General features: G+C 41.9%; 1 protein-coding gene across 1 annotated transcript in view; it reads left to right on the forward strand.

The window, feature by feature from the left end:
- prdm16 (PR domain containing 16) overlaps window positions 1-24,627 on the forward strand; it is a 172,646-nt gene that overhangs the window by 56,770 nt on the left and 91,249 nt on the right. Inside the window, 1 exon segment of the mRNA XM_085261087.1 lies at window positions 1,028-1,491. Coding sequence (XP_085117213.1) covers window positions 1,028-1,491 — 464 coding nt within the window.

A 24,627-nucleotide genomic window follows, 5' to 3' on the forward strand; every position in this document is an offset into this window, starting at 1 on the left:
TAGATAGTAAAACTGCAGTGGTACTTTGACTTAAGACACCAGGACTGTCTAGAGAGGGATAACAAAAAGACGTGTATAGGTGTGCTTAAGAAAACAGAGACACAAACAAATAGGTACAGATCTGTTGAGGGCTGGATTGAAAAATGTGCATTTATTTCATATTTGTAAGCTTTCTTCTCCCTTGATGCCATTGGTCCTGATTCAAATTCCAATGTTATGCTATTTACAAAGGAAAATTATTACACATCTTAGCTTTACTAAAAACTTGATATGCCATACTAAAAGGCCTCTACTCAAAAACAGCCTAAGGGAATGATACTCACCAAAAGGCTCTAGTGCATACAAACTTTCATTTTACATAATAAATGCCTGAATTATACAGTATGAAAACCAAAATCATGAAATTTGAAGTTACCAAAACCATACTTGCTGTTCTTGTTTTCACTCATGTCAGAATGGTGGGATCCTGGAGCGCCGGCACAATCATGTTGTCAGGTCTTAGATGTGAAAATAATAATGGGCGACGAGGCCCAACAGGTCAATGATAGATTTAACGAATTATTTGTAAGATGAGTCCTGGCAGGACGTGGTGACCATGATTAAACTGAGAATTATTCCCACGAAGGACTTGGCCACTATCTCTGTGTTTCTGGCTGTTCTCAGATAACCTCTGGAAAATCAGTGAACTAAGCATTTTGTTGCTGAAGCCAGTCAGATGGATAAGTATGACTTTCTGAGGACCACTAAATTTCCTCATTGTGCTGTGTGGTTTGCCGACAATTTAGAGGTTAGGACATTGAAGTGCATTTTGTAACTTAAGGCCAAGAACTCCTTGCATGCGTAGTATGCCACTGGGTTTGGAAATATGATTTACAGTATTTCAATTTCTGTCTTCAATTCCAGGGAAGCTATTCACATAGATTTATGGCTAAAACCAGATTTTCTCTTCCCGTCTATATAGCTGGCATGGAAATCCAGGAGGTTACACATCCTTTGTGACATCTCTGTGTGTGTCTTTGTCTCGTAGATGACAGTGAGCCAGTGGACAGCATGTACGACACAGAGGCTGATCTGCCAGGTTTAGCGGCTGGCAGCGGAGGTGGCGCCGACAGCCCAGAAGACGACGCAGAAGACGGCATCATCAACATGTCCCCCTTGCCCTCACCGACTCCCTCCCATCCAAACAGCAACCACCACCACCTGCTACACTCCCATATCTATGCCTCCCACCACCACCATCTCCACAACAATAGCAGCAGCAGCAATGACCAGGACTTCACCACACCCAAGGAGGGCTCGCCCTATGAGGCACCTGTCTACATTCCTGATGACATTCCCATTCCCAGTGAACTGGAGCTGCGGGAGTCCTCTGTGCCCGGTGCAGGTCTGGGTGTATGGGCAAAGACCCGCATAGGTGCTGGTGAGAGGTTTGGTCTGCACAGCACAAAGCATCATGTGGCCACAGGCAAAGACAGTTCCTTTGGATGGGAGGTAGGAACTATCACAGGTTCTCTGTGCAGTCATTATAGTTGCTGTTCTTTTAATTAGTTTTATTTTATTTCACATAAACTGTGGGTCCCTTTTAATCCGCTACTGGTAACGCAGTACAACACAGTAAGACACGGAGCTAAATAGAAGTGAAGAAAGTAACTAAAGCAATGAGGCACTTTTCAGATTTTACATTTCCTCAAGAGAATCTGTCTCATCACCATAGATGCCCATTCTGTTTCCATCATGTGTAGGATTGGACCTCATCTTTGATTGTCGCATACACTCAAAGTCATACGCACACAATACACTTATCCAGAATTCCGGCAGAGCAACGTAGCAATGTCAAATGGAAAAATCTGGCTGATTAGCGGTGGTATCAGCTTTTCTGGGCGTCGGTCTGAAGCGAGCAGACTCATTTGGTCACGGCATCTGATATGGAAATGGAAGAAGAGTGGCCCAGTGCGGTGGCGGCATATTGAACTATTAATTTTCATTTCAACATGACATTAGAGGATATTGAAGTTGCTTCAGTAAGCTCATTAAGGGAAAAAAGAAACTCCTGGTCTCTGTCTCTCTCCGTCTCTGTCTCGCTTTCTCAAATGCCTAATTAGAGGTGAAATATGCTGGCCTGCTTTTCGTTTCACTGACTCCTTGACTGTTCGTTTTTCAGGAGGACGGTCATTCACGTAGTCTCATATTACATTCATACATAACAAAGGATAGAAGCTTGGACAAGTTAATCATTGGAACATCATTCTGAAAAGGGCAGGATGTGATTGAATTGGACACCAGCAGCTGATGGGCACAGTTAAAAAAAACTTTAACCAACAAGGCAGGGAATTTTTTTGAGAATGTTGCCGTGGTTTCATGCTTTATACTATGCAATACATAGTTCAAATGTTAAAACTCATGGCTCATGTTGATAAAATACCGTCAAAAAACCAGTCAAATGAAAATTATGTAGATAAATTAACAAAAAAATCCCATCATAGTTTCAGTCTGAAGAAGTCTTTTTTTCAGCCACGTTTTCTTCTCACCAGTTGTAGGAGCATGCAGATGATTAAAACACTCAGGCACACGCTATGTGGCAGTGTGCCAGGGTGAACATATTCCTTTTTAAACTTTGTATTATGGCCAGCCATTTGGGGTGCAAGAGGCTTCTCTCCAAAAGCTACACACTCCCCACAGCGCTCATGTTTTCTCTCAGTTTTCCCTCCTCCTTCCTTTTTTTCTCCCCGGACACCCGGCTAATGCATATTCATCAGCATAGCTTCAGCTCTTTTGCTTTAGGACGAGGCTGACTTAAGCTCTAAAGAGAAACATCCACACGTCCCCACCAAAGTGCCCTGGCAAAAACACTCGCACCTGGCCTAAAAAAAGGAAGAAACTCAGCAAATTTTACACTCTGTCTACTCCTTTAAAATTCAATTCAATTTTATTTATATAGCACCAAATAACAACAAATGTCGCTTTATACTGTACAGTAGATATGAGGAACATACAGTATATCTCAGCATGTTGAAGGATATTACAAAGATAGTTTTCTGTTCATTTGTCAGTTTCAGTTTCATAAGCCACCCGGAAAGGTATGTATGCGAACACAGCCAAGACTCAGCTGATGCTGGAACGTTTTGGCGTTTTGTGACATTTTCAATATACTCTTTCTAGATCAGTATGCATGTTGCTATTAGCCTGAGGTCAGTTTTATTTCTCTTCAAGGTAAAATCTTTGATCTCTGCCTCCCAACCTGTCAAAAGGGAACAATAATTCCATCTTCTCTTCTTTCTCCTTCTGAATAGCCATTGGAGGACTGACCCTGGCTCAGGGTGTATTATTTTTTAAAGATATCCTGTCTGGGCTGTGGGCTGGAAATCTTCAGAGGCTCTTCTCTCCCAGACTCTTATCACAGATAGTCATAACAGTCAGCCTGTTGATAGTCATCAACAGACTCCCTTAGGAGTCCCATACACCCCATTTCTCCCCCCTTTCACCATCTACTCATCTACTGCCCCTGGTCTTAGACAAATAGACAGCCGAGGGAGTGACAGAACCTTGGCTAAGTACAGAAAGATGTAAGTGGACACGAGAAGACTTGATGCTTTTTGATAGAGGGAAACCGTAAAATGCAAAACCGAAAATGTTTCAAACAACATCAAAAAGAAAGAAGAAAACAGAGTGTTCATTAAAGGTCTGTTGTGTGTTGTAACAGTCCCCTGCCAAAACACAGTGATGTGCTATGAGAGATAATAGGAGAAGTCACCCGAGACCTTTGTGTGTGATAGTATCTAACCAAGACCTCATATGTTAGAACTCAGCAGGTACTGTGACAATTTAGATCAAAAGCTGAATGTAATTATCAGAGTGATTATCTTTGCATAACTGTGCTTCCACTTTATCTAAAAATTAGTAAATTCATGATGTTGGGTGAACCCCAAAGGCACCACCGCTCCTCCCCAAAACAATCTTGGTTTCTTCTTGATGACAGCCTAATTTTAAGTTATAGAATTATGTAAAACTCAAAGGATATTGATTAAACTGTAAGTGAAGCCCTGTCAATCCTAAGAATACAAAATTGCTAAAATTGCAGTCACAAGGTTTTCACCATCAACAGTGATATAATCCATCTGCAGCAGCATTGCTGCATCCAAAACAGCTTAAATACACTGTCTACATTTTTGTGGATTTTTGACTTTATTTTTTATTTGTTCTTTTTTACTAAGACTGGCAATAACTCATCATGTTGGCTTTGTAAGCTCTGTGGTCTACCAGTGAACCCAAACAGCTCAGTCACATGCTCGATGCTTTAGTGCTCTCTGGATCGCTGAGTAAAAGCTTAAGATGGGTGCAGAGAAACACGGAGTAATAGAAAGAGAGAGTGAAAGGTTAGGAACAACAGAAAGAAGAAAGGGAAAGGCAGAGAGGAAGCCTGCTATTGTCTGTCCTGGGGCACTGGGAACTGGAAGAGGTGTTAACTCAGACTCATTTTAGTGAGACGGACAGCTCAATCTAAGAGCTGCTTTGCTGCAGGCCATGGCCATTCTCTTCTGTCTCAGATGCCCTCTCTGGGCCAGCACTGAGTCATCCATTTAAAAACCATTATGCTCCCCCTTTAGCTAAACATGATAGAACGCCAGAGCCCCAGGTCCACCTTATGTGTGTGTGTGTCTCTATCTGGTTGGGTGTGTAGGACTGCTAACCCCTGAGGATAGGAAGGCAAGCAGAGAGAGGCAAGGCCCACAGAGAGTCCAGTGTAGGGATCTAACTGTCAAAGCGACTGCTGCTATTATCTAACTGGTAGATTGGCTTGACTTGTCTATTGATAGAGACATGTCGCCATACAGTAGCTGGAGGTATTGTGTTCTTCACTGATTGGCACTGACTAGACTGTATGATCATACTCCCGTAGGTGCTCAGATGGCAGGAGGCATATGGGCAACACATCTGTGGTTGTTTTTGGCAGCCACGCATGTTAATAAAAAATTTACATTTACTATAGAGCTAGGAAAGCTACTAACAGTGTTTCATATAGAAGTCAAGAGATAAAAGGTTAAAAATGCAACTTGACTTTGGTCTTTAGGGAAAAAAAATACATAAAATCAAATCGCTGTTTGTATTATGAACATTTGTTAAGAAAACAAACCGTGCGACCAAGCCCTTTCAGTGTGATATTAATGGTGTTTGCACATTCTACTTGCCCTGTGATCACTGGGCGTATCTTTGCACCTCTGAATCATGGCTTTTAAAACTCACCTATTAGGTTTGTCTTTTCTCTCTATCTTTTGTTTCTCCAGATTGTGCTTGCTATCTCACCAAGTTTTTGCGTGAAGGTCACACATCAAACCTTGCAGCACATTCTCACCAACTTTGCGAAGACAGAGTCATTTGCTTGTCTGTTTGCTACCATTTAATGCTCATGTAATTAGCTGTTGTTGATGTTCTGGCTTATTAAGTTTAAGGGATTTAAATATTTCACAGTGGAATACATTAAAGAGGATTATTGTGCATTTTTACATTTTGATATGCGCATTGATGCTGACCCTTTGGCCAAAGTCAGCGCATATGTTTTGACATATAGAAATGTGTGCTTTAGAGTCCATTTAGTGGACCTTGGGATGACTTTGTTGCCAGGCAAACTTCCTTCTCCCTGTCCGTCATTCTTTTTCTGTTTACTTTTTGTGGGGTGATTTTCCATATCAGTATCATTTATCCAGTGATGTGTGGAAAGAGGTGAAAAGAATGCTAGCTCTTCTGTTTAGCCAGTTATTGACTTAGTGATAGGCTAAGTCTTCTGGCGGGCACTATAATGTCGCCTACGTCCTACGTGACAGATACCCATCCAGCTATGGCAGGATGTATCTCCCTCACCATGTGTCAGGCACTTAATAAATCGTGTCACAGCTCACTTCTTTATTGTTCATAACCTAATCGCTGAGCTAAGCTAAGACCTTCTTTTCAAATGCTTTGGAGGAGAAGTCCTGGCGCACCCTGACACTTATCTGTCCCGACCCACTTCTTGTGTCTTGAAGTGTTTGCTTGGCTTTTGTGTTTTGCTCGAGGAGGGCAGATGGCCAAGTTCTTATGCCCCACAGGGCACTCAAGGTGCAGTTTGCAGCTTGTCTGATCTGTTTGCCTTTCACAGGAAGGTGTTCGTTATCTTGATGTTTACCCTTAAGGTGACTGGCACTGAGCTGATAGAGCAAAAACTGCCTGACTCTACCTGAGGACAGCAGACACATCAAGCAAAAGGATAATGTGAGTGTCACGGCACTTGTAAAGGTGTGAAGGTGGTTTATTAAACACAAAATAAAAATAGACAAATGACAAACAGAGAATGAACTAAACTATACTGGGAACAACTAACTACTGAACACGAACCAGAACACGAACCTGAAAATGAAGGAAGATAGATGATGGTATATGATGGTGACCATGTAGGTTATTGTCTGGCAACTCTTCATGTAAATATATTCATTATCATGTCTTTTAGTTATCAAATGAAGACCATGCTCAGAGAACCATGTGGCCTTGAGCTGAAAGTACTTCTTAGCTGGAATAATGGCAGACCATGTTAGCTTCATCTCCTCAGATTTTGCTTTGTTGGAAAGTAAAAGGGAGTTATATTTTTAAATTTCACATCCTAATAACTCATCAAGAAAAATAGCCGCTAATATCATACAGTTATGAAGCTAGTTGTGACTAACATCTTCTGTCTTACAACAACTATTATCAATGCATTTTGGGGAAACTAAATTTTACACAGCAATGGCACAAAAAACATAAAATTATTCATTAGAGACTACTGATTCTAGATTAGTTGTAAAACACATATTGTTGAGTTTTGCTACATTAAATCTTTGCCAAGGATCTCTAGTAATTATTGTTATTTTTAGAAGAAAGTATTCCCAACATTTAATAAAGCAGTGAAAAAAAAACATAATACTGAATTTTACTGCTGTAATTAAAAATAATTGCAATATTGAATCTTTTGATCCAAGGAGTGTTATTAAAACCTCAAGATTCTGAAAACTATACATATATACAAAAATTGCACACACAGTTTTCGTGATGCTCATATGAAATCATTTGTTAACATAAGGAGTTAGTTTAGCACACGTGCCTACAGTCCCACATCATAATGAAAGGGATATCAATTCTGTGGTTTCTAATAACAGTATTGACCAACACTATGTGGTTTTCTGTCGTCGTTATTTGACTTTGACAGAAACCCCAAGTTTACACACGGAGCAAAAACACCAAAGAGAGAGAGAGTGTAACACCACAAGTCCTGGGCCTGTGCTGTAATATCTTCCATTCAGATTTATTTTATATAGGTTTTAAACATGCCATTAGCCAATTTAATCCAATTTTCCCAGCTTTCGGAGCACTCCAATGGAACAGATTCCGTCTAATATTAAACATATGGTATCCGTTGCCCCTGGAAACGCCACAGCAGAGCAGTTTTTTTTTTTATAGGGACCTGTTAAAGACAAGCCTCCCGTGTCCCAGTGCAAACCATTATCAGTTATGTTCAATGAACATTGTAATTGATAACGAGGAAGCAGGGCAGCAAATTAAATGTCAGGTTTGATTAGAAGCCTGATGCCTTATCATTTGTTCATAACTCGTTGCCAACATCTGTTAATTAGTTAATAAATTAATCAGCTGGGCTCAGATGAAAAGTGGACGGGCTCCTGAGGAAGTACACAGGGCAAAGTCATCTATCTTTGAAGGAAGTAGAACTCAACAAATATTGTCTCAGGGATTTGGACTGTTTTTACTTGGTCACTGGTTTCAGACCTCAGCCACTTGAGCCAAGCAGTCTCAGTGGATCCTCTTGTTTGCCTGAACAATCTCCTCACACATTCACACCACAGTGCTATCTTTTATTACGTGAGGCTTCCTTTTGCAGTCATGCTTTAAACTTTAATTCAAAAACCCTCACATCAGGGCATCAGTAGTCTGTGGTCAAGCACAGGTAACTGCCGTCCAATCCTCTCCTGCCCCGCTCTTTCACTGTGTTTTCAGAGGAACCCCATCGTTCATCATTCCTCCGATGAATAGTCCCATCAGTTACAGCCTCGAGGCAGAAGCAGACAATGACACTGTTCTTTGCTTCACTGGAAGATGATGACATTTGTCAAATGCTGTTTTTGTTGGTATTTAGAATTACGCTCTTTTAAAGAAATGGCCTTCTGTGCTTTCAGAATTTTTGCTTGTCTACAGAAGACGAGGTGCGAGTCCTCCAATGCGAGACCATTGCTGGTTCAAGATCACTCACTTTCTTTCATTTTCACTCACTTTCCCCCTTTCTTTTGCCCTCTCTCTCCATTTAAATCTCAATCCCTTATGCTGCTTAACATTTCTGTGACTCAAGCTGGAGGTGGTGACCTAATAATCAGGTTCCCGTGGCTGTTGTGATTACCATTTTCCATAATCAGATACACAACATGGCCCAAACGCCTTAGCTGTAGGAATACTTATTTTCATTAGCTTCTTAAGGCTCCTGTGCTGTACTGTAGACCTCGGTGCATGAGAAGTCAGCCTTGGAGGAAAATGAAACACACAGCTGTGCCTTTTAATTACTTTTTATTAGGTGCAAAGACTAGCCTTCTACACAGTGTGTGTCTTTGTCAGAGTTAAACAGGAGTATAAAGATCCCTCATAAGCATATGATTGACCATAGAAGGAGATGTAGGACTCGTATTGACCAGTAATTTCATTATGAAATTAAAAAAAAAGGTTCAGTTAACTTTTCTGTTCTCTGGTTTTGCAAGTGTTTTTGCTTTTAAAATCTTCAGAAAAATATTGATATTAGTCTGGGTATGTAATGCAGTGTGATTTAACACATATATGTACAGCCATGAAAACTGTACAAAACTACGTAGTAATACATCCACACAAGCATAAAGAGGCAGAGCCAGGTTAAAAAAAAACCTCCAAAGTTTTTCTTTCCTTTACTCAGTTACGTAGCATAACAGGGTAGAGTTAGAAGCAAAGCACCATGACGACATTAGATCTGAAAACAGTGTTGAATTATTGAAGTGTCAAACATGCTCGGACTTCTTTACTTTGGAAAGTCTCTGGAATGACTTCGGTGATTTTTTTTTTGGCTCATTTTTTCCACTACTGTCATTTAGAGCAAGACCCGGCGTCTTGTCAGCATGAGACAACATGGAGGTTTTGACAGAATCATGATTTATAGGCACCTGTTCAGTGCGTCTTGTGCATGCAGATGTTCATGTCCACATTTCTGTTAATTATCTTGGGCACTGGTCCATCCTCCTAAAATCACAATTCTCCCAGTAAAGACAAGATCCCCTAAGCAGTTTGTTTTAACATCTTAATTTAGTGTGCGATCTGCTGTCAAGATGACAAATAACATTTCAAATAGAGGGTTCTCAGACATTTAATTGATAATTTTACCCCCTCATTTGATTTATTTGCATTCTTCTGAAAACCAGTCATTGTAAATCTCGAGGTTTGTTGTGCATTATGAAGCTCGAGTGCAGTTGTGTGGTCATTAATGTTTCTTATTGTCCTCATCTGAGAGCAACTACACAAATGTAGAACAGACTGAAAAGAGCTTAGACATGTATTGTTAAATATTGAGTGATTTGCAGCTAGAAATGTTTATGAAGGAACTCCCTGCTTGTTTGTCTGGTAAATTTGGCCTTCTTTAACCAGATTGATTCATCATGGCTGAAACCTGAAGAAGGGTTGGTGTTTTCAGTGAGCGTGAAGACAATCAGCCACGTGAAATTAAATGTACTTATAAAGACACTTTTACTTTCATCAGTTTTTGAGGTCGAAAATTGTTACCAACAGAGGAGCAGACACAGAAATAAACTGCAAGTGGAGCTAATAAAAAAATAAGCAAATGAGCACAAATCTGCTGAGTTCTGTTAGCTGAGTTCAGTTTGGATGTCTGCAAAGAATGAGATGTAGCTTGCCATCACCAGTGTGTGAATGTGTGTGTGAATGGGTGGATGACTGGATATGTAAAGCGCTTTGGGGTCCTTAGGGACTAGTAAGGCGCTATATAAATACAGGCCAAGAAAGGGAGGCTGAAAGAGGCTAACTTGGCTTGTGCAAATCTTCTTAATGCTCCGAGCGGTGTACTGCAAGCCCCTTGGTCCTCCTGTCCTTGATAAATGTCATATGATTCTGCTCTGTGCCACTCTGTCTTGAGAGGAGGTGACCTGATGTCGGTGCAACTGGTACACAGTGGTACCGAGCATGCCACCTCAGAAGGCTGGATAAAGAAAACTGCAAAGGATTCTGCTTCTCTGAGACGCTAATAGGTCTGAGCCATGTGAAGTTAAGCAATTATGCCAAACAACAGAACAAATGCAAAGCACTGTCATACTGCTGGAGTTTGGGACTGTGTGGCCTTAGGTGCACATAATACCAGCATTCAACTTACAGGACAGTCATTTGGAATTGCAATCTGTCCAGGTTTAACTACTTCCATAATAATAAAACATTCAAATTTTTAATACGATTAAACAGGTGATTTAAAAAAAATAGAGAGAGACTTATTATATAATGTTATGTTTGCTTTTATTTTATTGAGTTCTTTGTGTTTCTGGTGACAAAGCTTGCTCCCCTCTGCTGGCCGAGACCTCACAGTGGCACTTTCTGATGCCAAGTGCGAGTGTTTATAATGTGCAGCTGAGCATGTTTCTTCAGAGAGAGTGTCAGACTTTTTACTACTGTAGAGACACATACAGTGTGTACAGTGCAAGAGCATGCCAACTAATGCACAAAGCACTCACACATTTTTCACATATGCACACGAAGCTTACCAAACTACTCAAGTAACACAAGTCAGCACTTTTCTAACCCTTAGTCTTCTTCTTCTCCTGTGGAGTGGGCTGAGTGGGACAGGAATCCCACCATAACTTGTTTTTTTTTTAACACTATCCGTTCAATTTTCAGTCACCCCCTTTTTTGTTGCTTTACACCTAATTGTGTAAGTTTCACATCTCGTGTTGAGCAGTACACTTAAAACACTTATGTCCAGTTCTAATGCTCACAGGTAGGAGACTGCGGTCTCCTTTTACATGCCATTGTACTGTCGAGTGTTAATCTCTGTGCTTTCATGTGCTTTTATGACAAAATACACGACACGCTTTAATTATACCAAGATTACACACTCAGATCTTTTCTTTTGTGAGTCATTGATTTTTCAACCTTCTTTCTCAACCTTACATGGCCTCTCGCGCTATTTCTCCTCCTTTTCTTTCTGCTCCATCCTCCTCTTTTCCTGCCCTCCGGGGTCCCAGTGCTTCTAATTTGGCCTTATCAGTGAAGTAATTTAGCTGCCACAGCTTGGGTTTCTGTCGCGCGGCGAGTGGCCCCATTGTCCTGCCCTGCTGTTGCTGAGATAAACCCTCAGATTGAACAAAGTCCGCGCTGACCTTTACAAACTCCCAAATCTCACAGTGTATACCCCTCCAACAGAGATTCTCTCTACCTCAAGGCCTTTTCTTTGGGTGGCAGGGCTTTGGACACATCAACTGGGAGGAGGAAGCTGAAGGAGGGTGTGTGCGTGGGTATGTGTGTGAAAGAGTGAAAGTGTGTGGGGCTAGGGTGGATTGAGTGAGCGTGAGATGGACAAGGGAGAGGGATTAAGATGGCTGACTGAGCCTGTCTATATTTCCAATAGCACTTCGCTCTAAGAGGGAGGCAGAGAATAGAAAAAATGCACTGCAAACAAAGCATTCAAGTGTGCATTTTACAGACTCCTTCAGACTGATGAAGGGAGCTTTGAAGAGCAACATTATCTGTCCTTTGTCCAATGCAAAAATATGATTTCTCTTTGATTTACAAAGTGAGTTTGTGGTTGTTTTTCTTTTTGTCCGAAACAGCTCATTGAAAGAATTGTGGCAAATGCTCAGTTGATCCCCATGTCTTACGTCCATTGTTATTTATCATGTCCTTCATTCCTTGGCAGACAGCCCAAGAGGAGTCTGTTGGGATTTTTTGCTTTGACCCACAGTGAAACGACTAGAGTGGAACGGTTTAAGCCAAGTGGTTTGGGCAGTGGGGAGGTGGGGTCACTGCTGTGACAGCGAGGTTTGGGCCACAATGCAGCAGAAGTACCCTCTCCACTGTGAACTACTGTCATCCTTCAGAAGCCACTCAACTAGCTCTCCACAGTGCAAATCCTTTCTCTTCTCTATTCCAGCTGTCTGTCTGTCAGTTAGACACAGGACCTCATCAAAAGGCTTTGGAGTCGGGATTGAGGAAGACTGTGGAGGGAGGCAGGGTGGGAGGGGAGAGAGGAGGGAAAAAAGTGCTGTTACTGTAGTGGGTGGTAATGCTAAGCAAGGTAGCATGCCATGGGCGGGGAAAGGAGCTTAACACGGTTATAAATTCAGGTGTGAGAATAGTTGGTGATGGAGGATTGGAGTCAATCTACACATCCCTCCATTTGGCACGGCAACTCATTGTGCATCCCACTCTCTATCCCTCCATCCATCCTGCTTCCTTTCCACCTCCCCCCACTCACAGCCACCTGCCTGCAAGCCACCACCAGTGTTCCCAGGGAGATGAGCGCCATGGAGAAGAAGGCCCACAAGGGATTAACTTTTCACATGGCTTGGAGTCCTCGTCTCAAAAGACCTGACAACCCCAGACGGCTTGATTAAAAAAGAAAAGAAGAGAAGAGGAAAGGAAAGGGGGAGGGCAAAGGAGGAGGAGAAGAGGGGGAATTCTTCACATGATGGCCCTGAGAGAGGGATTTTGGATATTGGGTGTCTTTTTTTTCTTCGTCCAAAGCCCCCATGTCTTGGTTGAGAATGAGCAAATTGTTCCTCCTGTTCTTTCACCATTCCCTGTGTTGCCCAGCCTAAAGATGTGGGTGGGCATCCACTCACATTATTGACTCCATAAGGAAAGACTATGGCTAAAAGCAAGAAATCATGGAAGTGGCAGCTTTTGATTACACGTTTCATCCTCTTTTATTCTTCTTTTGCCAAATATACATCAAGAAGAAGATATAATACAATATTCAGTGATCAGTTGCAGCTCGATACAACTATATGATAACGTCACAATGTATTTATCCATCGTTAATCTATTATCAAAACCCTTCTGTTGTTCTGTGTATGTCAGCATTGCATTACAGGCAAGGAAGACATTGGCAGAGAGAGTCGGCCAACCGTTGCCGGCTTAAAGTTCTAGTGTTCAAGTGGCAAGGCGCCCTATTTCCCCTCACTCTATCCCAGATAAATTGGGCATCTCAGGTTTGTCTGTGAGAAAGAGAGGACAAAAATCAAAACAAATGCTCCCACTGAAGTGAAGATGGGAGTAGGGTTGACTTTCCTCTCTGGCTAACGGATCAGCAACTCAACCTTGCGGGATAGCGGGCCACTTTATACCTCCCATCTTGTCCAAGTAACAGAGTGGCCCGACAGAGAGGTCAAGAAAGGTAGCAGGGTATCATTTTACAGATCACCACTCACCCTCTGGCTTCCTCCACATGGCTCACTTACCCTCTTCTCATCTCCACTGCTGGGATAGACTCACCCTCTCTTCCCACACCCCTCGGGTAGGACACAAACATTCATTGAAAACGGTTTCGTGGAAGTTGCATCCACTTTCTCTCTAAGGTTGCTGGCTGATCACATCAACAACATCCTCGAAATTCCTACATTTCATCAGTTATCTAATCAGTTACTCTGTTATTTATTTTTTCAGCTCGAACTTTATTGATTTATTTGGCATTCTTTGACTTACAAGCAACAATATGTTTGCGGTAGGAACTAAAAAACCCCAGAAATAAAACACAGAATGTGACAGGAACAACAAACGACTGGTTGCATTAAGAGAGAAATCCAGATCTAGACAGCTATAGGAAAGCAGATTTAAAGAAATCTAAAGGCATGTTTAGGATGACTACTGTAGAGCATATGAAAGGAACCAGGACCAATAAACACCACACCACACTTATTTCTGATTACTTTTGTAGTAGCTGTAGTGTTTTAGTCATTTCAGCTATCAATGCAAGAAATATCAATAAACGTCATAGCTAACTGAATAATTTCACTCTGATATCAATCCAGATTTGTATTGAATAAATCTGCCCAGTATGGCCCTAGACTCCAGCAAGGTTCTGGACCTGTTTTGTGTGCACTTAACTTTAATTTAAAGCTGATTTCCATCCTCCAGGATGTTTTAGGCATTCTTTCTGTGTGGACAGAACAACTGTAATATTACAGTGATCTACAGGTAGCTGTTGGTTTTTATCCCAAGAAACATATCTTAAACCAACATAGAAAACATGATCATGATCAACATGATCAAGACTGATGTCCAGTTAAGTATGAGAAACTTAATAAAAGCATTTAATTAAATATATTTTATTTGAATATCAATAATAACTGTTGTGTATTAAATATCTGAATGTGTGACAAAAAAAAATAACAAGAATAATGCAAAATGTCAGATTGTGTCTTAATCATAACCGTAAAGCAAATAATTGTGGAAGTTATAGACAAACTTTAGAAAAAAATACACACGCAGTCTCACAGTATGAGCAGTAGGGCTGGACTCTGTGTTAATGTGCGAAAAAGTAACAGAAGTATGTAAAGTGTGTGACCTCTAATGATACCCACACAGAGCTTGAACCCCCGCTATTCCTAAAGCGACAAAAATGACAGAGGAGATATGATACACTGACTCATATTCTTCTGACCCTCACACTAAATCAGTATCCAATCAGTATTTCTTTGTCTGAGCACTCCTTCGCTGCAGCACAGCTATCATTAAGTGACTCATTTAGGCCATCACAGGTGTAGCCTGCTGGTGGCTTTTAATGGGGAATGTTCTTTCTACTGTAATGCATGCTGAAGTAGCTGGGGCTAATGTGACCCCTATAGTTTGGCACTGCATTAGTGCCAGAAGACCCAGCAGTCAGCCTTTAACCTGGGGACGACAGGGCCATAATTATGTTCACCGCAGGGTAGGCTTGGCCAGAGGACAGTCAGCGATACACACAAAAGGATATGCCTACAGTGACTTATTCAGACACATGGGTAATTACTAGCTTATTCTCTGTAAGTTAGTTATATCTGTAGTCATACACGACCAACTTTTAGTTCAGAGAGCCGGCCCCTCTTGTCTTTATAGGGTAACTTAAAAAAAGCACTTAGAAATGTATGTACACAAGTATCTTTCCTTTTCCTTTGTGCAACTGAATAGAAAAGTAAGTAAGCATGCTAGGATATGCAAACACTTAAAAAAGATCTAGCTCACATAAAATTGGCACACTTACTCTGCCTGTCCCATTTCCCTTTCACCACTTTAACAGCTCTAAAGTTACCGTGTTTACTGTCTCTGTTCACTTACTCTTTCTCTCACTGTCCCTCTTGGACACAGACACCAACACACACACAGACACACACACACACGGAGGTTCCAATCGTATTTCAAGATAATTCTCTCTCCTCTTGCTCTTCTTGTCTCAGTATCTTGAGCCACTAGACACTGAATGGACCACAGGGAAAGCTGATCTCACAGACAGACACACACGATGCATGCACACATACGTGCACACTCACAAAGCTGCGTGTGGTCCCACCATTTCAGTCGTTACCATGTTTTCTAATGCTTCGTCAGGTCCCATGGTCAGGGTCTCGGACTTAAGACTAATCTTTTAAATTCCCTTCACTGTTTCATTCCCTTTTGTCTGATCAGAAGTCACTTGCCCACCTTTATCACTTTCGCTTCTACTCTTTCTTTTGCGAGGCTTTGTCCCTGTGTGACTGTCGAAGCTTTGGTTGTTTTCTTTACCATCTTACTCTCTGCTCTTTCTATTTTCTTCCTTCTCCTGTTCGCGCTTTGCATAATTTAAATCAGAATTCCCATGTGAGTACCTTGCTCTTGACCTAGCTTAGAAAGCTCCTGATTGCTTTAATAGCAGTCTTTGGACCTGGAAGGTGGGTGTCTTTAAGGAACTCTGGTGAGAATCATGTGTGTGTAGTGCGTACTACCAAAGGGTGGTTGATTGGAACTGACCTCAAGAGTGTCAGGGGAAAAAGAAGCACAAATATGCAAAGTGGGCGTGTGTGCTTGCATAATTGGGCCAGAGAGGAATACAGCAAGGTCAAGTAGAACAAATGGTCAGTGGAGTGAACACTATGAGTCCATTAAAAAAAAAAAAAACAACCTCACAATATACATATGCATGTTCAAGGGGTACTGGTCACTTTGAGGTTAGAAAGAGGATGCTGTGATGGAGAAAGTTGTCAGTCCTGTTTCTACTCAGGAATGAGTAGCGACTTATGGTCTGTATTGCAAAGCTTCTAAATGGAAATGAGTGTATGAAGTATAGCATTGCTGAAAAAAAAAAGAGGCTTCGTGCTTTGTGGGCTTACCTTTGGTAGAGTGCAATTTAAAATTTCAGCCGGAATACACAAAAGTATAAAAGCAAGGCAGCGTGCTTTGCAGAAGAGGCACAAGTGTGCACAAGGCTAAGTCCTTCAACAGTGGGATTGCCCTAGCATTAGCAAAAGTCAGGAGGCCCAAAGTAAGCCCAGCTAAGGTTGGGGTGAGGCCTGTCAAACCCAAAGATTGAGTTTGAATTAGGCACACCATTCAAAGCTACTGAAAGGAGTTCCTGAGCCTCCTATTCTCTGCCAGCAAATTGGGAGGAAATCTGGCTATTGTGCAGAGTTTTGAAGAGGCTGTCGATGGGGAGGGGGCTGCACACTGTGCTTACCTATAGACAAAGGGTCCTGGGACATCCAGGAGAGGCTTTGAAATCGCTTTTGGGTAGAGACAGAGGCGGCCTGGAGTAGCTCCTGGTGTGGAAAAGGTCAACAGTTCTCTGTCAATGTAGATACCAAAAAGAAGGAGGCTAAACTTGAGATTTTACAGAATGGAAGCAATATGAATAACTGGAATTCAATTTCTCTAATTTTGAAAATGTGAAAATATGTCTAATATAGTAGTTATACCGTGTATTTCAGTTAGTTCAGTTCAATTGATGCTCTTTTTATAATCAATTAACAAACATGGGCTTTAAAGTGGTTGATGTCAGCTGAAGTTATTCACACCATTAGGTGCACGTAGTAGATCACAGTGTTGTGTAGTAGAAGAAAGACACAGTTCCCAGCAGTGGTGCTGAAACTGCACCACTGTGTCACAACATAACTACATTTCTCTCTCTGAATTAAGCTGGTTGTTCATCCAGTGAACTAAATGTTATACAGTACATGGAAAGAACCAAACTGGTATAGCAATAATACAGTAACACTTTTTTAAGTGGCTTAACTCCGTATTTATAAATTAAGACAAAGCAAAAGCACAATAACAAAAGATATTGAGTGTATTTTCTTAATAAGAAAGGTCCCAAAAAGCAGTAAACCCACCACTAATGTACATCATCAGCGATAACATACTAGCAACGTATTTTATAATATTGTCATAATTTTGTAATACTTGTGAAAAGAAGTGCGAATTGGCATTCTTCAAAACAAAAGTCTGTTTTATTTGTTACTGCATTACAGTTGTATAATATCTAGTTCATAATATGGGGCACCAAGCTGCATGCATACTGTTACATAAATTGGTCGCAATCTAAACACATCTTCAGTTTTCCGTTGTTTCGCTTACCATGGCAGCAGCTGAGCTTCTTATATGTGTGTGAAAAAACTAACAACAAAGCAACTTGTAATGATGATGATCATAATGATGATGGTCTTCTTTTGGCTGCACTTTGATGGATGAGGATTGATGTGACCTTCGCTGAATTGTGTGTGCCTGCATGTGTTTTTGCGTATGAGAGAAGACAGACAATCCCTTAGGCTAAACAGCCCGGATCACCAGACGCACACATAAACACACACGGTTTAATGGGCAGACTTATGCTGCAGCTACCCTCTTCCTGATCAGCAGTGCAGCCCAGGGCTCTTCCGGAGTCTCTTTCCCCTACAAGAGTCCAGCTCCCCACGTCTGGCCTACTATACCAATGCCACCCCTCTCTTCTCATTTTTGTTCTTCCCGCTTCGCTCTCTGTCTCTCGCTCTCTCATTAATCAATGTCAAGCTGTCCAACAACAAGGCCGGCATTCTTTCGGTTCCTTGCATATGTCATTGTGACCCTCCCTCCCCCCCACTCCACCAAGTGAGCCGCCACCATCTTCCTTTCACATGGCCGCAGAACTGAAACCAGGGCCCGCTCTGCCAACTTGAAAAGGTCGTCTAGCAAAAGGAAGGGAGAAAGGTGAGGAGGAGGCAGTTTTCTCACTTCTGTCTATTCTTCCTTCATTTCTCTGCCTTCACTAAGCTGGGGGCAGAAAAAAAAGCACCATAGTCTAATATAATTACCTTGAGACGTAGAGGAAGAAAAAAAACTTGGGAACAGTCAAGGCATCGGAGGAACGTGCATGTCCCCACTGCACAAACTGACATCGGGGTGACGTCTTTTATATGTAGTTTTTGGGTGTCCAGTTTTGTTCCACTGAAGGGCTTTTTGACATCTACTGAACATCTAGTGTTGACGTCTGTAGACCCTCCATATAGAGGCTATTTATAGTGCAAATATGGTTGTTGTGGACGTGTTTTCAACTCATTTTAGACGTCATTTTTATACTGCTTCTAAAGGGTGGAGGACATGTTTTCTATAGGCTACAAGTTAATTTTCAGGTAGCTTTGTTTACACTTTGTATGTTATCAAATGCGGCTGAGACAATCAAATTAAGTTATTGGAAAATGATCTGGAACAGTACGCCTCCTTCTGAAATGGGACTAGATCATAACAGTTCTGTGTGAAGGAATGTAGAGTGATCAGCAGACATCTCCAAGATGGCATGCTAAAACAAAAGTGAACAGCTACACGGTGGATTTTGAGCAGAAATGTCCCCACCTTCTCACAGGCAGTTTACAAAATGTGCTCATCGACAAATTTTGTCGGGCAGATAGTCCAGTTCATACATACACACTTGCACAAACTTTCAGTCCAGCTACTGATCACAAGCACATTCAGTTCCTCGTTACAATCATAAGCTCTCTAAAACAGGATACTAAAAATCAACCATATATAACGCAAATGCTCTTTTAAACGTATTAAACGCATTGGATCCATCTTCCCTGCTTCTTTCCACTGAGCACCATTATTTGCACAACTCGTCATTAGCCTACAGAAACAGTCAGGATTCTTTCTATCAAGATATGCCACATCAGGAAAGATTGTTTTTGCTTGTCATGAAATTTTAAGCAAAAGTGATTAACCTCAATATGCTGTCCTTATCAAACAGGAGAAAGGTGAGGAACGCCTTTATATAGATGAAATTAAACCGACGTTATTCACACTTTCATACACACAGAAACCTCAAAATCAACACCTGCAGCTTTTTTGTGTATCCCATGGACTGTTTTATGGTTACTATTACTCATGGGTATCCATTTCATTGTCACAGAATGCAGTTTCTCTTTTTTCCATACTGTATTTTCAGTATTAACCTAAAAAATGAGCAAACCCCTTCAGAGTCCCTCCTATCACTAATACCCTTTTTAAACACTTAACTGTCCAGGTTTACATTAAATAATGAGGCCACTTCTCGCATGAGCTCCTCAGCATGCTGTTTGTTTATAAAGAAGCAGATTGCCTCCAAATCAGCAATCATTTAATGGGTGGGGGGGCATGTACTTGGAAATCCTTTCTCTCTGTGTGCCCTCCTTCCCAGAGCATCTGTATGTATTTGTTGTACTAATGAATGGAACAAAAGTTTCCGGGGGCCCAGCGTGAGGAGGGAGCAGCCTGTGAGGCAAAACAGTCGTGGTGAGCCTGAAGTGGACTCTGCTGAGTGGTCAGTTGCTGTGAGGTTGACAGTGAGAGAACAGTAGACAGCGAGAGTGATGGAGACTTGACCCGGCAACCTCTCCCCTCCAACCCCTCTCTTTCTAAATGATAGATGGCTGTCCCTTCTGCACGTCAAAAGCTTTTGCCCCCTCCAGACCTCCAAGGTCACATGCTTGTTCTTTACACATGTACAAATACACATATGCTCACAAATGGCACATGGAAATACTGATGAAAACACAATCATTCTTTTCATCTGTGCCTGTGGTCAGAGATTCAAACTTCTCAGCTTCAGACTGACTCAAACCTTTCAGCTTTACCTCCAGAACTTGTCATAAACACATATACAGACATGCACACTCAATGTCACTCCCACTGAGACCTTTACCTTCAGGCAGCAGATATGGATTTGTTAAGAGTTAGAGTTAAAAGAATGGACAGACAGATCAGTAGAAGGGCAGGGAGAGAGGCAGAGAACAAGGAGTGTAGACCAGACACTGAGCAGTAAATTACTTTGCCAATCAATCTTTCCCCTGGGTTCCCTTGATGAAAGCTGTCCAAACTTTCCCCCAGCACTAAGTAACCCTCCCACAATTTGTCAGTGGAACGCTGGGAAATAGGATGGACAAACAAGTGGCAAGATTAAATGTTGCTGCAAGGGTAGAGCGAAGGAGAGCAAAAGAGAGAAAAATCAGGAGGTCAAGCTGGAGAGAAAATGTGTCGTATGTGTGAAGCGAATGGGATGGCAGTGTTTGGATTAACAAAAAGAGAGGGATGTGTAGTGGGATGGAAAGAGACACTCATACGGTATAAAATGTGGGAAACTGTTAAGGACGATTTGCACTGAGGAATGCATACTATTTTCCTCAATTTGGCTTGGGTAGCTTCTGACACAGACATACACACACTCGCATAAAAGCTTAGGCTCACGGGTCTCCATGGGTGGTACGATTGGGTGATACGCTGTGACTCAAAACATGCCGGGGTGATACATTGTGACTCAAAACATGTGACACCTCCCAATTACAGCATAGAGCAGAGCTAAGACTACAGAGATTTGCAGCTGCCTAAGTTACACATAAAACACATTTTAACTCTCCATTTTTTTTTAAGAAACACTGGCTACAATTATAGAATCTCTCCCTCCACGCACACACACACACACACACTCAGCCTTTTCTCTTTTACACTTGTTGTCTGGCAACTTTCAGAGTGCCTCTGCCCAGAACAGTGAAGGGAGACTGAGGACTGTTGGGAATGTTAATTTGGTAATTTGTTGTTTTATATAAGCAGAGGACTGATGGTGGCGGTGCAGTGAAGGCAGCGCACACACAGTTGGTGTATTTGTCTGTTGGGGGTGTGGTGGATGTGGGGTGAGGGGGGGGAGGGGGGGGGGTCGGTGAAAGAAGAGGATAACTCTGGGTGACAAGGTCCGAAGCAGCGATGCAGATGACTCCCGACCAAGTTATTTTTCCTCGATAGAATTGGGCAAAAATGCCACGACGGTTGGAGAGAAAGAAGCGCCCCATGCCCATAGAAGGTATTAAGATGTCTCTGATGCATAGCTGCCCTCCTCCTCCTCTTCCCCATGTCTCTTGCTCTCAGTTACTCTCTCACTTCTAAGTCTGGGATGGTGGCCAAGTGCCACCAAGGACACTAAGGCTAATAAATCATCCTCATTTCAACATCTGTCCAGTTCCAAAGGGCTGCCCACTGCCACCACCCCACCCCTTGTGAAGATGGGTCCTTGGCTTTATTCCTCTTTCAGCATCCTTCCATACTCCCCCACGAACACCCCCTTCCAGACTGACAAAACATCCATTGTCCCATGCCCAAGTGAAGAAGAGACCCTCTTTTCCCCTCTTTGACAAAAGCCGTCTGAAGCCAAGATGGGGACTGCCAGCCGGGATGCCTGGGACCCGGCAGGGGTGCCCCCTCTCCCCCTTTTACTCTACTCCCGCCTTCTGGTTCATCCATCCCTTGCGCTCGCTCTCTTTTTTTACTTTTAATACTCCCCTCCTGTGGGGGTCACTCACTCAGCTCACCCCCCACCCTTTTCATAGTGGCGAACTCTCAGCCTTGCATAAAGACATCAAGTGACAGCAGTGAGAGAAAACAGCCAGATTTGGCAGAAAGAGATATTCGACATGGCTGTCAGCGGCCATTCTGCATGCCTTTTGTTCCCTTGGGTGTAGTTGAAATAGATAAATAAACAGTCATAGGCTGAAAAGCTGGGATCAGAAGCTTGTCGCATTTATTCATATTGAACGGAGAAGAAAAAGAGGCAAAAACCTGCTGCTGCCAATTAAGAAGAATGAGACAAAACTCAATTCACACTGTTTGGATTTGTTGTCATGAGTGAGGCTAAAACTAAGCTATTCAGTGGCTTTCTGTGATTTGCTCTAAAGATGGCAGTAGGTCTTTAGCATTGTGGGTGTCTCTGTGATGCAGAGATGATCCGTGAAGTTGTCTTTGGGCTCATCGGTTAAGAAGCACTCTCGCCACGGTTACTCACAAGGCTTCATTTACTGTGAATGCACAGTGTTTTTTCCCAGCACCTCCAGTTCACCCCCAGCAACAGGGAGTACCGCCCATAACTGTGGATGGGCCAAGCTCCAGCTATATTCAAAAGACTGTCAGCATATGTAAAGAGCAAAGTCACGGCACATTGCTTTTTCAAAACAGACATAATAAACTGAGTTATATATATGCTATATATATATATATAGCATGCATCATCTGCTTCTTGATGATGCTGATTTATCTTCTTAGCCCAACTTTCTTTACAGTGGACAGCTGAGCAACTGCTGTTCTTCTCGGCTATTACAAGATATTGTTACAGATGAAGTCAAGTCAACCAACACAGTTGTTTGTTGAAGCCACATGAACTCAGCTTGTTGCAGGGACTGAACCTCAAGTCATCATCGTGTCCTGGTGCTGATAACAAGGGTTAAGGGTACGTGGTAAGCTGTGGACACAAGTGCAATAAACCTTAGACTAAAAACAAAACCTAGCCAGTTGGCTAATCCTGGTTTCTGATGGTTGTTTGCCAAGAGTGTGAGCTGCTGTTGGGTTTACTTGTTGTAGTTGCTGACCGCCTGTCATTCAGCATCATTGATAAGAAGTTGTAAACATAAATTGATGAAGGAAAGGCAGAAACAACCAATCCAGATGTACAAAGTAGTATTATAAGATAGTACAAGCCAAGGCTTGACATAAATGACATAATACCTAATATGCATAATTCTTTGAACTGCATAACACTGTTATTACATTCTGATGATTGATTTTGAAATGTTTTAATATTGTTGTAAACTGATAAATCTTACATTGGACCCTTTACGGTATTTAGTTTCACTTTTCAGTGTTTACTGGTGGGCCTCAAACCTTAACTTCATGCAAATGTTTTCATTTTGCTGAAACTGCTCAACCAGAGAAGAACATTTACCAATAAGGTCCTGTGATGAATTACTCAATTAGTGTTGGTGGCATTTTTGTTTCATATTTTATTCTGAATTATGTAGATGGCGGCACTGTAATTAATGTTTCTTTTTTTTTTCTTTTTTGTGGTTGGGTCATTATGCATGGAAATGTATTTGCTTCTAATTTAGAGTTTAGAGTATTAGCTCATTATAAGTGGCAAGGGTTTTGGGATGGGAATATGTCTCCGCAAAAGGTTTTTGACAAAAAAACTTTTTTCCCCCCCAGTGTCCATTTGTTTGGGTTCTTAGCATTTCTCATTAACATGTTATTATTCTGAGTTAATTCACATCAGATTTCATTATATAAAAAAAGATTACGTACGTTCTGATTTTGTAAAAGATGATCTATAATCAGATTTTCTGCTTCCTTGCAAATCATATCCTGTCACTGTGCTTCTCTAACCCTGCAAAACATTTACATTTCCAATTAGGCACCAAGAAGAATAGCTAATTTACCACAGCATGCAGGCGCCTGATGTCTCAATCTGCCCAGTGTCACCAGTGTGAAAAGGAGTACTCTGTAATCATGCAGACACATTCACTTATAGAGACACACACAAAAGAAAACAGGCTGCACGGAGTATGAGAGTTGCGGACAGACCCAGTCCAGCGAGGGGAGTGCACGAAAAAGTTAAGACATGAAAAAAGAAAAATAAATAATCGACTCACACTTAAAAAATGTGAAGAAGGGTCTTATTGAGGCACTAGAGCAGCAGGACAGGCAGCAGTTCAGTAGTGGCCCCAGATTGACTTGTCTCTGAGTGGACAGCCAGCCAGCTCCTCCACACAACACCCACATTGTCCGCTGTGCCAACGAGCCAGAGCAGGGCTCCACTCCTCAGGGGGCTGACTGAGACGAACACATTATAGATACATGTTAGCCTTGGCCCGACCTTCTGTATACCGTGTGAGGCATTCAGCGGAAGGGAGACAGAGGAAGGAGGGAGGAGATGAGAAATAAAACGCATATGGAAGTTATTGAAAGCTACATAATGGATAAGCCTATCCGACAGCTTAACAGCCTCGAAAAAGAAGGTCTTAAAAAGTCTTATAAAGAGAGGACACACATCACTCTTACCCCAACTGAATTTTAGATGCTGTGAAATGAGATATGCTGTTTCTTCACAGGGGTGAAAATAGAGAGAGATAAAGGGAGAGGGAGGCATTTTTTTGAGACGAGATGTTTTCAAGAATCCATTGGCTTCCTAAACCAGTAGCTCTGTCTTTAGCTGTCTGGCAGAATCATCTTACTTGAGCTTCCATCTCTTTCTTGGTGCATTGTGAGGCATCCTTGTTGATCTGATGGGAAACCTCAGAGCTGCAGTATTACCATATTGTGTAATAG

Source organism: Mchenga conophoros, linkage group LG20 (genome assembly GCF_057382185.1).
Source record: "Mchenga conophoros isolate Kocher_MC1m ecotype Shallow Benthic linkage group LG20, M_conophoros_male_GT1.1, whole genome shotgun sequence".
NCBI lineage: Eukaryota > Metazoa > Chordata > Actinopteri > Cichliformes > Cichlidae > Mchenga > Mchenga conophoros.